Source organism: Antechinus flavipes, chromosome 5, assembly GCF_016432865.1.
Source record: "Antechinus flavipes isolate AdamAnt ecotype Samford, QLD, Australia chromosome 5, AdamAnt_v2, whole genome shotgun sequence".
NCBI lineage: Eukaryota > Metazoa > Chordata > Mammalia > Dasyuromorphia > Dasyuridae > Antechinus > Antechinus flavipes.
Window position 1 is genome coordinate 178,805,438 of NC_067402.1, and position 17,650 is coordinate 178,823,087.

Below are 17,650 nucleotides of genomic sequence, written 5' to 3' on the forward strand. Positions count from 1 at the left end.
AAAGTTGTTAATTATTTCTAGCAGTTTTTTAATTGATTCTCTAGGCTTCTCTAAGTATACTATTATATCATCTGCAAAGAATAATAATTTGGTTTTCTCATTACCTATTCTAATTCCTTTCATTACTTTTTCTTCTCTTATAGCCAAAGCTAATACTTCTAATATAATAATGAATAGTGATTGTGATAGTGGGCAAACTTATTTCAACCCTGGTCTTATTGGGAATGGTTCTAGTTTGTCCCTATTGCATATGATTGCTGATGGTTTTAAATAGGTGCTACTGATAATTTTAAAGAAAAGTCCATTTATTCTTATACTCTCTAGTGTTTTTAATAGGAATGTGTATTGGATTTCATCAAAAGCTTTTTCTGCATCTATTGAAATAATCATATGCTACTTTAATATCTTTGCAAAGAAAATCCCAAATAAGGGAGGTCACACTCAGAAATAAGTAACTTAAAAATTCCATCATTGCTATAATTTCTTTACCATTTCTTAAATGATGGACAGTTGCTTAGTTATCTTTTCATTATTATTGCTATTGTTGATTTTTAATTTGTTTGGTTTGGGAGTTTGTTTTTCTTTTCAATGGAGGAGAGAGGAATATGGATCTGAAAATAAAATAAAATTTAAATTTAAAAATTATATAAATAATCTGTCTACTTTAGTAGGAAGGTCATTTTATTTTTGATATTTTCCATGACATAACTTTAAAATACTGTCTACTTCTCAGACTTGTGCATAAAGATACTTGAATGGAAGGGGAGAAATGGATTATAGGTACAGAATGTGTGTGCATGTGTGTGTGTGTGTGTGTGTGTGTGTGTGTCTGTGTGTCTGTGTGTCTGTGTGTGTCTGTGTAAGAGAGAGACAGAGAGAATGAGACAGAGAGAAACAAAGAGAACAGAGAAAGAGACAGAGACAGACAGAGAGATAGGGAGACACAGAGACACAGAGAGACACAAAGAGACAAACAGGACACAGACAAATAGATGGAGGGAGAAATATATAGAGAAGACTAGAATGATTTTTAAACTTTTAGAACTCTGATATTATATAATGTTTTGTTTTTTTGTTTCATACTTTTAGCATCTGAATAGAAATAATTACCTCTCAGAATAGTATTAATCATTATTATATAAAAAGAAAAAGACAAAATAACACTTCATATAGTTTCAAAGCCCAACTATATCTCAATAGAAGGAAATATATCATAGAAATAATAAATTATAGGTTTCCATCTTCCAATGAAAATTGTTTTCTTAGTATTATATTTAATAGACTTGTGTCTTTTCATGCCTATAGCAGAAGCTTTGGTGACAGTAATGAGAAGATAAAGAAATAAATGGAAAGAATACTTAGGAACATTTTTAATAAATTATAAAAAATATATGACAATTACTTGTAAACATTCTGTTAACATTTTTATTTTAAAACATGTTGAAATATTTATTAAAATGAATAATTTTTAAATGATTCATGAAAAAGGTATTTGCATATTAACAGCATGATAGTGAATAATAAATTTTCACAACAGATATTGACATATCAATTTTAAAAATTTCAAATGGAATACAATTCAAAAGTTTTATCATAGTTTGTTGAATTGAAGTAGTCACTAGCAAGAAATTCTTTATCTGTTATCTCAAAAGTGTATTTCAATTTTAAAAAGCAAGTTGTTTATCAAATTTCAATTCAATTTAATTTCAAAATATATATATATTTTTTAGGGTTATGTGCAAGGAAAGCTTAATGAAACACTTAACAAGTTAAAATTAGACAATATTATTTTAAAATAAAGGTTCTTTTGGAAATTAATCAATTTTGGTTAGGCACAAAACCAAATTCAGAAAGCATAAATGGCTCAAGGTAAGAATTGATGTGTAAAGTTTCATGGTTTCTTTTAAGAAGAAAAAGTTTTCTTTTTCACTTCCTCATCAGAATTTCTAAAGATTCATTTTATTATATTTGGTATCAAAAAATATCTAAATCAATATTTACATTTATAATTATACATAAAAAAATGTTGACATGAAGAGAGTTACACATATCATGAATCAGCCTTGAATGTTGAAAAACACTATCTCCAAATTGACATTATTCCATCATCAAATATTTATTACATACCTATGCATACCTGTGTTAATTATTATAGATATAGATGCAAAAATGCAATAGTCTTTTGCCTCAAGGAATTTACTTCTTTCTAAAGCTGTGTTTCTTTGCCAGGCCAATAGGGAGTCTCAGAAATATAATCATTATTAGTATGATGTTCTTTCTTACTACTTGTAGATTCCAGTGTGGCTTCATTATCGTTTGTAAGGTTTTCAGTATTAGAAACAGACTTTCTCTTTAAAACAAAAAGCATTGCAATGCTTAGGAAAATAGATATGGTGCCCAGTAATACAGTTAAGCCCAGATATATGTATCTAGAAGAAAAAAAATAATTTTTATTATTTTATCTCAACTACTTAATCTGAAATAGGGGTAATTAATCTAGCATTGTAATTCTTATTTCCAATTAATAATATAAATTATATGTTTGTAAAGCTTTGGAAGTAGACTAGGAAATTAACTTTACTAATACAGTGATCTTCTGGTAGTGTTATCTTCAGTTACTATTTCCCAAATATTTAGCTGGTAAAATACTTCTCACATAAGTTGTTTATTAAATAATTAATATTGTAAATTATTTTCTTAAGGGTGGACTCAAATTAATTTTTTATTAAAGCTGCTCTAAGCAATCATAATGAAAATCAAAATTATCAATGGACTAAAGATGACTCAAAGAATAAACCAAGAGTGTGTCACTTCTATTTATGAGGTTAATCCATTCCTGAACATGGAAACTCCATTCTATGCCTTATAAATGAAACAACAGATGTCACATAATCTGCCCAAAATCATAGAATAACTTGCCACATAAAATGATTGCAAATTAGTAACCATATTATTAAAAAGCATTAATTCAATAAGATTAGTACCTAAAACCATAAGAGTCATATAATCTGCAGGCTCCTCGATATCCACATCTTTTACTTCCCCATTTAAGACATGTTGTGTCTATCAACAATCCGAAGTATATTGGAGCTGGGATTCCTGCTGTAAAGAAAAATATATGACAAATTAAAATATAAACATTATTTCATCTTATCTTTACAACAAACCTGGGTAGGTGGTATTATTATAGCCATTATTATGTTATAAGTATTATTAAGTAGGTGTTATTATTATATCCATTATTATATCTTATAGATGAGGGAAATAAGGCAGAGAGATTGTGACTCACTCAAGGTTATAAAGTAAATAATTATCTGATGCCACATTTACATACAAATTTTATGCCTTCATGTTCAGCACACTATCTATTATACCATCTAGCTGTTTGGATTATTTTTGAAACATTTGAAGAACAGTTTAAGTCATTTTTGAATTTTAAACTGTGATATGGAATTTGAAGCAATTGATCAGATGATTCAGGGAGACACTATTTTCTTCCCTCAAATATCTAAAATTTAAGTAGATGGTTGTTTATACTCTCATGCAGAATCAATCCTAATTACTTATCTTTAGTTTCTCTCTAACATTTGTTAATTTTTTAATATTTATAGCTATAACTATTATATGCCAAGATTTGTCTTTAATCTACATATATGACAGCTTAATATAAATATTGTGTAAGTTCTGAGTCAATTTTCATTGTGGTCACTGAACTAGTTCTGTATGACAATTTTGCAAGACAGCTTGCAACAAATGAATAGATGAACAAAGTATTTATTAACTGCCCAGTACAGTGGTAAATACTAAAGTTACAAAGAAGTAAGGATATAGGCAGAAAACATACAATGGGATATCATGATCATGTAAAGTCACTTTAGTCTAAAAAATTATAAGAAGGGTGAATGGGGCTATAGAACAGGAGACTAACTCACTGCCTCCACAAACAATGGAGTTGATTGGTAAAGGTTTCTAATTCCAGCGGGAGAAAGGAAAGAAAAGGTATATATAGGACAGCAATGTGATTAGGTAAGCTTGGAAGAAAACGTCAGTAAATAAAAAGACCAATTTACATATTGCTTTTCTCATTTACATACACAAAAGTCAATTGTAGCAAAATATTTTAAAAACATATTTACATTCTTTTTTTTTTTTTTATGTACTACAAAGATTCTATTTCCAGGAGCCAAAATGATGGAGCAAGCAGTGAATTGCTCTGTAATCATCCAACGTTCAACTCTAAGCACCCATAAAATAGCACCTCAAGACATATCATGGAGTAGGGGAAGCAGGAAAGAGACAATAATCTTGTATCCCGGAAATTTGAAGGATACTCAGGTGTTCCTCTCACTTGGATGGGGATGGCTATACAATTTGAAACAGGAAGCTCTTCTGCAAGCCAGCAATGAGTGCCACCTAATCAAATCATTAGAAGATCCTGAACCCCAGGGTGGTGGAGTAGACCAATGTCAACACCTTGGTAAAACCAGGAGAGCCTGCAGATTCCAGCTCCTGGAAATCCTCAAGTGATTAGGCATAGCCACAGGCAATTAGACATCATCCAGAGTCCTGAGTGTAGACTTTGCCAATATGTAGCTCTATGTTGACACATGGCCTCAGGACACATCAGACTCGATGGTGTCTAGGAATCTAGCTCAGCAACACATAAACTACTAGACCCCTATAGACTACAGCAGCAGCATCTACTGCTCACTGCATGCCCTCACATAGAACCAGATACTAGTGTCCATATGAGCCTCAGGAAAACATTCATCCATCACCAGAATAACAGCTATGACATGTATCACTGGCACCAGAAACCTAAGTTATTAATAGTACCCTTTCCATACAGGAAACAGACCTCAAATTTGCTATGATTTTTTAAGTAATAGTTTTTTATTTTGAAAACATATGCGTAATTTTCAACATTCATCCTTACAAAACCTTATGTTTCAAATTTTTTTTCTTCCTTCCTTTCTTCTACTCTCTCTCTTAGATAACAAGTATTCAATATATGTTAAACTTGTGCAGTTCTTCTATGCATATTTCCATAATTATCATGCTACACAAGAAAAATCAGATCTAAAAGAAAAAAAATGAAAAAAATTAAAAGCAAACAAACAACAAAAATGGTGAAATACTATGTTGTGATCCACATTTAGTCTCAACAGTCCTCTTTCTGGATACAGATAACTATCTCCCTCACAAATCTATTGAAATTGGCCTGAATCACCTCACTGTTGAAAAGAGCTACATCCGTCAGAGTTGATTGTCCCATAATTTTGTTGTTGCTGTGTACAAAGTTCTCTTGGTTTCCACACACTTCATTTAGCATCATGTCATGTAAATCCTTCCAACTTTTCTGAAATCATCCTGCTGATCATTTCTTATAGAACAATAATATTCTACAACATTGATATACCATAACTTGTTCTACCATTCTCCAACTGATGTGCATCCACTCAGTTTCTAGTTCCTTGCCAGCACAAAAATGACTGTTACAAATATTTTTGCACATGTGGGTCCTTTTCTTTTTTGTATTATTTCTTTGGGATACAGACATAATAGAGATGAAACAAAGGATGTGCACAGTTTGATAGTTCTTTGAGCATAGTTTCAAATTGCTCTCCAGAATGATTGGATCAGTTCACAATTCCACCAACAATGTATTAGTGTCCCAGTTTTCCCACATCCCTTCCAACATTCACCATTATCTTTTCCTATCATCTTAGTTAATCTTAAAGGTATGTGGTGTTACCTTAGAGTTGTTGTCTTAATTTGCATTTCTCTGAGCAATAATAATTTAGAGCATTTTTTCATATGACTACAAATGATTTTAATTTCTTAATCTGAAACTTGTATGTTCATATCTATGAGAATTTATCAATTTGAGAATGGTTTGTATTCTTGGACTTCAATTTTAAAAGAAAGAATACAGATGAGAGAGAAAGAAAAGAAGAAGAAGAAGAAGAAGAAGAAGAAGAAGAAGAAGAAGAAGAAGAAGAAGGAGAAGAAGGAGGAGGAGGAGAGGAGGAGGAGGAGGAGGAGGAGGAGGAGGAGGAGAAGGAGGAGGAGGAGGAGGAGGAGGAGGAGGAGAGGAGGAGGAGGAGGAGAAGGAGAAGAGAAGGAGAAGGAGAGGAGAAGGAGGAGGAGAAGGAGAAGGAGAAGGAGAAGGAGAAGGAGAAGGAGAAGGAGAAGGAGAAGGAGAAGAAGAAGAAGAAGGAAAAGAAGAAGGAGAAGAAGGAGGAGAAGAAGGAGGAGGAGGAAGAGGAGGAGGAAGAGGAGAAGGAGGGAGGAAAAAAAAGAGCTGAAAAGGAGGAGGAAGACCAGGAAGAGAAGAAGAGGAAGAGCAAAAAATAACAAAAAAAAAATCTGATTATAGAAAATACCTGAAGATGTCAGAAGATAACAACAATGTCAAAATAGTTATGGGCAAAAACCTCAAAAATCTCAAACCCAGAAAACACTCATAATTGAGCTCAAAATAAAACTTAAATATCATATAAGAGAAATTGGAGAAAGATTGGGGGGGAATGAGAGTGATGAAAGATAATTATGAAGAAAGATACAATAGCTTGGAAAACTGCTTATAAAGTAGAATTGACAAAATGGAAAAGGAGATACAAAAATCTACTGAAGAAAGCAACTCTTAAAAAGTACAGTTAGCCAAGTAGAAAAGAAATATAAAGACTGAGGAAAATAATACTTTAAAAGTTAGAATTGGGCAAGTAGAAGCTAATCAGACATCATGAATCAAATAAACAAATTCTGCAGAATAAAAAAAAATGAAAGAAATTTTAAAATAATTTCTTGGGGAAGACAAATAAACAAACTGACCTGGAAAATAGACCTAGGAGAGACAATATCAGAATCACTAAGATACCTGAAAGTCATAATCAAAAGGAGGATCTGGATAGTATCTTCCTTTTTTTTTTTTTTTTTTTTTGGAAGTTAACACCACCAGGAAACTTTAGTAAAATCTTGACAGCTAATTCCAGAAATACAATGTCAAGAAAACTGTCATGATAATTCATGATATCTTTTTTATGGAGTTTTTTATTTTTTTTTTTTAAATTTTATTTTATTTAATAATAACTTTGTATTGACAGAATCCATGCCAGGGTAATTTTTTACAACATTATCCCTTGCACTCGTTTATGTTTCGTTTTTTCCCCTCCCTCCCTCCACCCCTCCCCCCACGATGGCAAGTAGTCCTATATATGTTAAATATGTTGCAGTATTGGATAGTATCTTCCTTAAAATGATCAAGGTAGACTGTCTTGGTGTCCTGGAATCAGAGGGCAAAATAGGCATTCAAAATATCCACTGAATCCATTGATCACCTCAGGAAAGAAAAACCAAAAGAAAAATTCCAAGGAACATAATAGCCAAAATCCAGAATTGTCAAGTCATAGGAAAAATAATACAAGTTGCCAAAGAGTTCAAATATTGGTTAGCTACAATCAGGTTTATATAGATCTGGCAACAACAATATTAAAGAACCTGAGATCATGAAACATGATATTATAGATAACAAAGGAACTAGAGTGAAGGATCACTACTCAATGAAATTAAGTATAACACTTCAAAGGAAAAAATGGTCATTCAATAAAAAAGAAGGATTTTAAGCTTTCATAAGATCAAAACTAACCCCCAAAATTGATCTCCAACATCAAGATTCAAGGGCAGCAAAAAACATGTAAAAGTGGAACAGAATACATAAGGGATACAATATAGCTGAATTTTTTACATCTGTACAGGAAGATGATGCTTATAATTCTTAATAGTTATATCACATAGCATAATTAGATGGCATATACATAGACTGAGGGTACTGTTATTAGAGGAATTTTAGGGAATGAAGTAAATATTTAAAGGATGAGAAACATGAGTACACTGGATGCAGAAGGAAAGGAGAGGTAGAACAATATAAATTATTTCATATGAAAAGGTATGAGTCACTAGTTACAATGGAGGGGAAGATGTAAAGGTGGGTGATGAGCATCATCTGTATCTTACTCTCATCTGTATTGGCTCAAAGAGGGAATAATATACACAATCAGTTGAATATAGAAATCTATTTTACTTGAAGAGGAAGTAGTAGGGAGGAGATTATGTAAAGAGAGAGATGAGGACTAATAGAAAAAAGGGCAGATGAGGGGAGATAGTAAACAAGAGCCCACTGGTAAATATGAAAGAAGAAAAAGAGGGAAAGGCCAAACAGGAAGAGGAGAAGGATGGAGGAAAATACCCAAATAATAATTATAATGATGAATGTGAATAGGATGAATTCTCCCACAAAACAAAAGGGGACAACAAAATGGATTAAAAAACAGAATCCTACAATATGTTGTTTACAAGCAATACATTTAAAAGTAGAGAGAAGCACACAGAATCAAGGTAATGAGCTAGAGCAGAATCTAGCATGCTTCAACAAAAGGAGTAGTAATCCTGATGTCACAAAAAGAAAAAAAAAAAAAAGGAAAAATAGACCTAATTAAATGAAATAAGGAAAGCAACTACATCTTATTAAAGGGTGTCAAAAACAATGAAATAATATTAATACTAAACATATATATGGTAAGTTGTACAGCATCCAAATTCTAAAATGAGCTAAATGAGTTACAAAAAACAACAACAACAACAACAACAACAGAATTATACTAGTGAGGAATATCAACTGTCTTATCTCAGAACTTGATAAATCCAAACAAAGATAAACAAGAAGAAAGTAAGGAGGTAAATAGAGTATTATAAAAGTTAAATATGACAGAACTTTGAAAAAAAACTGAATGGGAATGAAAAAAAAAAAGAATATACCTTTTTTCTCAGCAGTATATGGCACCTACATAAAAATAGACCATGTAACAACACATAAAAATCTTGAAATAAAATGTAAAAAGGCAGAAATATTAAATGTAATCTTTTCAGATCAGGATGTGCAATAAAAATTACAATCAAGAAAGGGCAATGGACTGATAGATTAAAAATTAATTGGAAATTAAATAATTTAATGCTAAAGAACAAGTGTGTCAAATAATAAAACATAGAAATCAATATTTTTATTAAATAGAATGACAGAGATGAGATAACATCCTTAAATTTATGACATGCAATCAAAGAAATATTTAGGAGAAAATGCATTTCTCTAAATTCTTACATTAACAAAATGGAAGAAGAACAGACCAATGAATGAGAAATGCAACTAAGAAAATTTGAAAAAAAAATTTCCAGTTAACCACAAAATTGGAAATTTTGAAAACTAAAAATGAGATTAATAAGATTGAAAGGGAAAAAAACCAACAGAATCAATTAAGCTAATAAACAAATCTAGGAACTGTTTTCATGCAAAAAAAGAAATATAAGCCATTGATTAATCTAATAAAAAAAAAAGAAAATGAAATATCCAGTATCAAAAATGAAATGGGTGAAATAGCTATCAGTGAAGAAGAAATTAAAGCTATAACCAGGAAATAATTTGCCCAATTAAATGCTGACAGATCTGATAATCTGAGTGAAATCAATGAATATTTCAGAAAAATAAATTACCTTGATTAACAGATTAGGAAATAGAATGACTAAATAATTCCATGCTACAAAAAGAATTTGTATAATCAACTAATGAATTCCCTAGGGAAAATTCTCAGAGCCAGATGGACTCATAAGTGAATTCTACCAAACCTTTAAAGAAAAATTAATTTCAATATTATATGAACTACTTGAGAAAGTAGGCAAAGAAAAAGCTTGAATAAACTACTTTTATGTTACAAATATGGTGCTGATACCTAAACTAGCAAGAGCTAAAAAAGAGAGACTTATAGACCAATTTTCCTTATGAATATGGATGCAAAAATTTTGAACAAAATACTAAGAAAATGATTACAGCAATACATTATGAGGATTATATAATGTGTCCCAGTGTGATTTATACCAAGAATGCAAAGTTGAATCATTATTAGGAAATCTAGCAACATAACTAACTATATCAATAAGAAAACCTACAAAAATTGTATGATTATTTCAATAAATTTTGAAAAAAACTTTTGGCAAAATACAATATCCATTCCTATTAAAAACACTAGAGTAGAATAATGGAGAGTGTGTTCCTTAAAATGATAAACAGTGTATATTTAAAACCATCAGCACGGATTATGTGTTATAGAGATAAGCTAGAAGCTATCCCAATAAGATCAGGGATGCCCATTATCACCACTATTAATTAATGTAGCACTATAAATGTTTAGAATTAAGGGGAAAAAAAGTAGAATTAGAATAGGCAATGAGGAAGCAAAACTATCATGCTTTGCATATCAACTAAAAAATTACTTGAAGTAATTAACAACTTGCAGGATATAAGAGAGACATACATAAATCTTCAGTATTTCCTTGTAGGACCTCCAAAGCCGATCAACAAGAGATAGAATCAGAAATTCCATTTAAAATAACTAAATAGTGTAAAACACTCTACTTACCACAACAAGCTAAAAACTATATGAACACAGCTACAAAATCTTTTTCACATAAATACAGTTAGGTCTAAATAATTTAAAAATATTAAATTAAAACAACTCCAATATACCACTGCACACTTACCAGATTGGCCAATCTGAAAAAAGGAAAATGATAAATGTTGCAGAAGCTAAAGGGAAATTGGGACACTAATGCACTGTTGGAGATGTGACTAATTTGAAACTATGCCAAAAGAGTAACTAAATTCTGTGTACTCTTTGAACCAGAAATACCACTATTTCTATCTATCTATCTATCTATATATCTATATATATATATATATATATATATACCAAGATCTATATATCAAGAGATCATAAAAGATATAAAAGGAACTAAATTTGCCAAAAATATTTATAGTACCCTTTTCCCAAATAATGGAGAATAGCTAAATAAGTTGTGGTATATAAATGTAATGGAATACTCTTATGCAAAAAGAAGTGATGAACAGGAAGATTTCAGAAAAACCTGCAAAGAGTTGCTTGAACTATTGTAGTGAAATGAGGAGAACTAGAAAAACATTGCACATAGTATCAGCCACGTTGTATGGTGGTCATCTATGATTGACTCAGCTCTTTCTCAGCCACACAATTTAAGACAAGTACAAAGCATTCAAGAAGGAAAATTTATCCATAAGCAGATAAAGAATTTATGGACTCAGAGTGCAGATCAAAGCACAATTTTTTTCACTTTAATCTTTTGCATTTTTTTCCCTCTTGATCTATTTCTTCTTTTACAACTTTGAATGATGTGGTGTTATGTTTTGCATGATAGCATGTGAATAAAATATAGTCTACCACCTTTGGAAGAGGGGAAGGGAGAGAAGAGAAACAATTTTTGAACATATTCTTGTAAAAATGAATGATACAATTTTAAATGTAATGGGGAAAAATAAAATTATATTTAAAAATAAATAAAATGAAGTACAAGTTATACTTACCAAAGACGCGTATTGCTAAAGTGTAGATTCCCAAGGCAAAAGACTTGAAGTGTGGTTTAATAGACCTAAAAATAATAAAAGCATGGTTAATAAAAATATAAGGTTACTCTTAAGAAATAGCTATTAATAAAAATTGCTATGTAAAAATAAACTACCACATATTTATATGAAATGCAATTACTCATTTAATAAACATCAAATAATATCAGTATATTTTGTGATTCAAATTTTCACATATTGTTATATTCAAGTAAGCCTATATAGGTTTATGCAAGAAAAAATGTTTAATTTCCACATATTATCACTGCATATCATTTAAAGAGTTTTGAAATAGATAATTCCATTTAAAAAGCAATAAATAATAATTTCTTATAAATTAACAACAATATTTTAGAAACTACTATCTTGTTATCTTTGTGAGCAAAAGACAAAATTAAGAATCAGCAATAATCTTTGTGCCTTATTATGCAGTATTGTTGTATGATGCTGAAAAGACTAATATTGCCTCATAATTGTTGTTAAGGTTATCTGTAGGGAACTAAAGGGACTGGAAATTTAAATTGTGAGTTAATCTGTATTTTGAAGGATATAATCATCAGTATCCCAAAGAGTTGCAAATTTTTAAGTTGTTAGTTCTACATATGATTATTTCCATTTTATGAATAAGGAAACTAAAACATATAGGTATTTAAGGATTTGATAAAGTCACAATGAAGTGTTTGAGGTCATATTAAAGTTCAGCTATTCCTTACTCTATTCCAGTACTTTATTTCTACAGTATTGATTATGTGACCCTGAGTAAGACAATCTATCTGTGCTTGAAGTGTCTAAAATCATACATTGTAGAGAAGATGACAACTTGCATTAGTAATGGGAATTTCTTGACCTAGTATTTCCCTATACCAATGAAATGACAGGTCCACTCATTATCCCTATCATTTTGAGGTTTTTTTTAAAATATAAAACATGCCTTATCAATTATTACTAAAGAAATAAAAGAAAAGAAAATAATATTTGTACTCCAAGTTGGTTGGAACATATTTATTATTATTTCTAGCCTGTGTTCAGTAAAAATCATACATTCATCACATTAATATTGGTCCAATTTTACTTATATTGTGCTAATAATCCTACATGTTAGCAGCTGATATGAGATCTCTCATCTCTGTAGCATTATATCAAATTTTATATTAAAAATAAGTATTTGTATTCACCTCAGAAGCAATATATAACCGGGTATGCCACCTACAGATAAAGTATAGGAAGTGATGACTGATATTATCAGGAAATATAGAAACATTTTTGAACATTCATCGTCTTTTTCACATCTGCCCACCATTCCTGAGGAATTTCCTGATTTAGACTCTGTAACTCCTACACATGTGCAATTGTAAAATATCTGGAACAGAACAATAAAAGCTTTAGTAAGTTATATAAAAAGAAAAAGTAATGTTTAATTTTAAAACCTACTGTACATATGTAGCTTTTGGGGGTGGACAAATACTTTTCTCTTTGTTTCATATCTGTATACACACATAAATACACAATGCAAATGATAAATCTAGAAGAATTTTAATGAGTAAACACAAAAATAGAACTAAATTTGTTCACTTTGAAACAGTAGATCATTGGTCTATTAAGCCCTACTCCCTGTAAGAACAGGAATGCTGAAATTTGGATAAAAGACTTTGTCTTGGGCCAGTTAGATGGAACAGTGGATAGAATACCAGCCCTGAAATCAGAGGATCTAGTTCAAATCTGGTATCAGACATTTAACACTTCCTAATATTGTGTGACCTTGAGTAAGTCACTTAACCCCAATTGCCTCAGCAAAAACAAACAAACAAAAACAACCAAAAAAAAAATTAAAAGACTTTTACAAATTACAAATTAAAAAATTAAAAGATTTTTACCAAAAAAATCCCTGTATGGCTTTCTAATATATGGAATAGCATAGGTTCTGAGCAAAGACTTTGATTGTTTTTGCAACTATCATCTCTCTTCCCTTCCTATCTTATGTATTAAGGTAGGGCTTATCTTTTGCCTCTTTTCATATTCCATGATTTTAGTATGGTGCTTGGCATATAATAGCATTTAATAAATATTTATTGATTGACTCATATAGAAAATATTGCACCTTTATAAATGGGACAATTTTGATTGTTTAAAGAGATAAGACCAGACATTTGAGTGGAATTGAAAAGAATCCTCAGAAGTGGGACACAAGAAGATCTTAGTCTTTGCTACAACCCTACTGTTTATAAGAGTTTATTAACAGGAAAAAAAAAACTTTGTTGTATAGAGTAGTTGATTATAAGAGACATCTTTTCTACTTAGAAGAGCTAATTAAGAGGGGAAAAACTATCATTCAGAAGAATTGACTGAGGAGGAAAAGTTCTAACTTTACTTTTCCAGCACTGACATTTATTTTCAGAGAACCTCAGAACTCATCCAAAGGAACAGATCTGGAGAAGTGTTACTACTCCTGTACTTAGTACAACTAGCTTATCTTTGCTAAACCAGTGTAATGCTGCCTGAGAACCTATTAAAGACAACAGTGCTGGAGAGGTTTGCAGATTCTAGGCTTGAAGTTTATTTTACTGAAAGGCTTTATTTTTCTGAAAGATTTTACTAACATTCTCTGGTTAGTTCAGAAAAAGAACAGGCAGCACAAAAGTATCCCTGCATAGTAGAAGAGTTTCCCTGCCCATAAATAAATTGTGGTAAAAACTGTATCTGATGGAAACAAAAGATATCAAAGACACAAGTCCAGAATTATGTGTTATCCCAGGCATATAGATTCCCTACTTATGATCCTTCTTGATATGGTTATACAACAGAACATTGTATACAGTAATAGCAATATTGTTTCAAAAACACCTTTGAATGAATGTTATTTTATTATAAATATCCAAATATGATGTGATTAACAAGGAAATCAGTGACCATCTTAGATTTTTAAATGTGTTCCCAGAAAATGGAAGCAGGGGCTGGCAATAGAAATTATATGTGTGTGTGTGTGTGTGTGTGTGTGTGTGTGTGTGTGTATAACAAGATTCTGTAAAAACAGTATTAACAGTATTAAAGCTCAAAATGAGCTAAGGGTGGTGAGGAAAGGAAAGAACAGCAAAAAAAAATTGTTGTTGTTAAAAATATATTGCAATGAGGAGGTCTCCACTCCTACGGATGGATAGAACAACTATAATAAGTAATGAGGAAGATACTGTAATCAAAAGCACAAATAAAACATGACATAGGGAATTGAAACTTAAGATGAATAGAAGATAGTGACAGAGGATTTAGCAACTATTCATGAATTCAAGTAATTGAGTCTAAAATGAATACATCCAAAAGTGCTGAGAGAACTGGTAGGTCTCTGAACCATTGTCAGTGCTCCTTGAAAGATATTGTAGAATGGGAAAAGCAACATAGGACTATGGAAGGGCCAATGTACTGATTTTCAAAAAAAAAATTAGAAGAGAAATCCACAAATTACAGCCCTTAGGAGTATGACTTCAACCATGATATACTATTAAAGGCATGATTAATGAACATCTAGAAAAGGACACTGTCATCCACAAGAAGAAATCTGTGTTCAAGATTAAGTCACATTTACCTTTCTAATATGATGATTATAGGTCAGGGAAATTCATAGAGAGATAGATAGATAGATAGATAACTAAAAATGAAAATCATTCTTAAAGTCCTAATGTTGTCCTTTTACATTAGTGTGAGAGGTATGTGTCAGGGTCAAAGTCTGGTTACCTGAATTAAAAACTGCCCAAAAGGGACTAGAAAACTTTAGACTAGTCAATAGTGGTCCAATAGTCTATTAATTATCAATTTCTAGTAGAATGTCTTAGGGATCTTTGGTTGACCCTGTATCATAATTTTTTTTTAAATCAATGAGTTGGATAAACACATAAATGACAAACCTCTCTGAGAAATCTTCCATGATCACTTCCCCCAGTTCTGATTTTAGAATTTTATAAGCTTCTAAATATATGTGGTGTTCACTCTTTATCTCATTTCTGTTAACCTACATATCCTCCCTAATCCTGTTCTCTGACCCTCTTATTTCTTTATAAACACAGCAGACTTTTCTGTTCTTCTAAATATTTGTCCTGTCTTTAACCCTGATATTATGTGAGTAGGGTTCCCTCTAAAAGCACTCTCTTATCCCTTCCCCCCTCCCTATCCTCTCACCCTTCCATTCCTTTCTGAATTTAGAATATTTTTATACCTTTCTAGATACATATGTATTGTTCCCAGGTGAGAACAGGGTTCCAGAACTACCAGTCCTCCTTTCAAACTAATTCCACTAAATCAGTTCTTCCTTTCACATCTCATTTGTATGAGATATTTCCTCTTTTTACCTTTTTCCATTCAGTTTTGCTTTTTAGAACCACAAATTCAGTTCTACTTTCAATCTTTCTTTCAAACTATCCAATTAACAATGACAATCTTAGACACATGGTTTACTTTCTGTATTATGATTCTGTATTTCCTTTTCCAGTTAGTTGAATTTGTTTCATAACCTTGCTTTTCTCAGATTTTTCTTATTTTTTTTTAAATTTTGTCCAATTTCCCTTATTTGATTTTAAGGATATTTTTTGAGTTCTTCTATGAATTCTTTTTGGGCAGGTAACCATTTGATGTTACTCTTTGGGGCAAGAGAGGCTTCCCCCCTTGCTTCAATATTTTTTTCTTAAGATGTACCCCAATCTTTTGCATTCCCATAGTAATTCTCTGTGCTTGGGTTCTTTCTCCTTTGTTACTCATTTTATATTGTTTTATTTATATAAATTTATCATAATCACCTCTAATCCTGCAGTATGGGGCATGTTACCTCTGGCTTCAGGTCCTTCTCATTGATATTTTTTAAAGTTTGTCCTGGGCCAAATCTCTGTCCTCCTTTCCCTCTCTTAAACACAGGTGGTCCCCTTCCTTTCTTTCCATGCTATGCTAGAAATGCTTTGCTTTCTGACAACACTTTAGTGGCTATAAATTTCAGTTCTTCTCTCTGGCCTGAAAGTGAAACTAAGAATTTAGCACTGATTTAAGTGTTTCATTCAACAGTGTCCTGACTCACTACTTCTACACCCACTGATCCAAGTCTCTTACCCAGGGCAAAGTCTCAGCAGCACAGCTGGGTATGGCAGCCTTTATCAGAAGATATTACCTCAATCTTTACCTGTTCAGATGCCCAATTCCCCACACTTTCTAGGACATGAAATATGTGTGCATGAAGTTTATGTTACTTCCCAACCTAACCAGCCTACGGACTCACTGCTTCCAATTTCAGCAGAACTAACATAGATGTACTTCCAATTCATTTGGGCCAAATCTCCATCCTGGGCTCTTTCTTCAGATTCTCTCCAGTTGTCCCAGGAAGATCATCATTCTGCTCTAACTCTTGCTTATTTTTAGTGGTCTACATTCACCTGGAGGCATTATTTTGTCTTGTTTGTAGAGGAGGTTGGAATTTTCTGACCTACTCTTCCATCTTTCCACTATCCTCTCCTTGCAAAGAGATTAAATTTAGAATGAGTGAGAGTTATAACGTTGTTGAGAAAGAATTACGGTTCACAGTAATTTACTTGGTATCTCCTAAATCAACACTTCTTATGTTGTGGAAGCAAACACCATATGGGGATGGTTTAACTGAATGTAGGAGTCATGAAAATTTTGGCCACAGTAAAAGATATCAAATATTTTGCTGTGATTTAATTCTTTATATAAAAATAAACAAACACATTCATCTCTTTAGTATGCATTTTTGCTTTCCTTAATAATTGATAAACTTATATGTGTAGCAAAGAATTGTTTTTAAAATAAGTTTATGATTTATAGTCAGTAAATGATTGATTTGTATGCTTATTTTTATAACTATATGCCTGAAGTTACAAAAAAATTTCTTGGGTGAAAAAGGGTCACAAGTAAAAAATGTGTAAAAAGCCCTAGCCTAAACACTATCTAAACACAGGACACTAAACACTAAATCCTTATCTAGCATCTTTATTATTGCTGAAAGACTGCACCTCCACAAATAAGATTCTATCTCATTAGGGCACCTTTCACTAGGCAGGAAGCTTATACTAATTCTAGGATTTCTACTAGTCCTGGAAGATAGATTATCCTCCTGTTTTTCTTATTATATTTTTTATTATATGTCCTAACTGAAATGGCCATTTGTCCTTTGTT

The 17,650-nt window shown here is 31.5% G+C and overlaps 1 protein-coding gene across 1 annotated transcript in view; it reads right to left on the minus strand.

The window, feature by feature from the left end:
• Positions 1 to 1,555: 1,555 nt before the first annotated feature.
• The window catches only part of SLCO1C1 (solute carrier organic anion transporter family member 1C1), a 109,878-nt gene continuing 93,783 nt past the window's right edge, over positions 1,556 to 17,650 (minus strand). The window contains exons 12-15 of the mRNA XM_051961389.1: positions 12,661 to 12,845; positions 11,447 to 11,511; positions 2,985 to 3,102; positions 1,556 to 2,429 (exon numbers count right to left, since the gene is read on the minus strand). Of these exons, the coding sequence (XP_051817349.1) occupies positions 2,207 to 2,429; positions 2,985 to 3,102; positions 11,447 to 11,511; positions 12,661 to 12,845 (591 nt within the window). The 3' untranslated portion in view covers positions 1,556 to 2,206. The remainder of the gene's footprint in view (positions 2,430 to 2,984; positions 3,103 to 11,446; positions 11,512 to 12,660; positions 12,846 to 17,650) is intronic.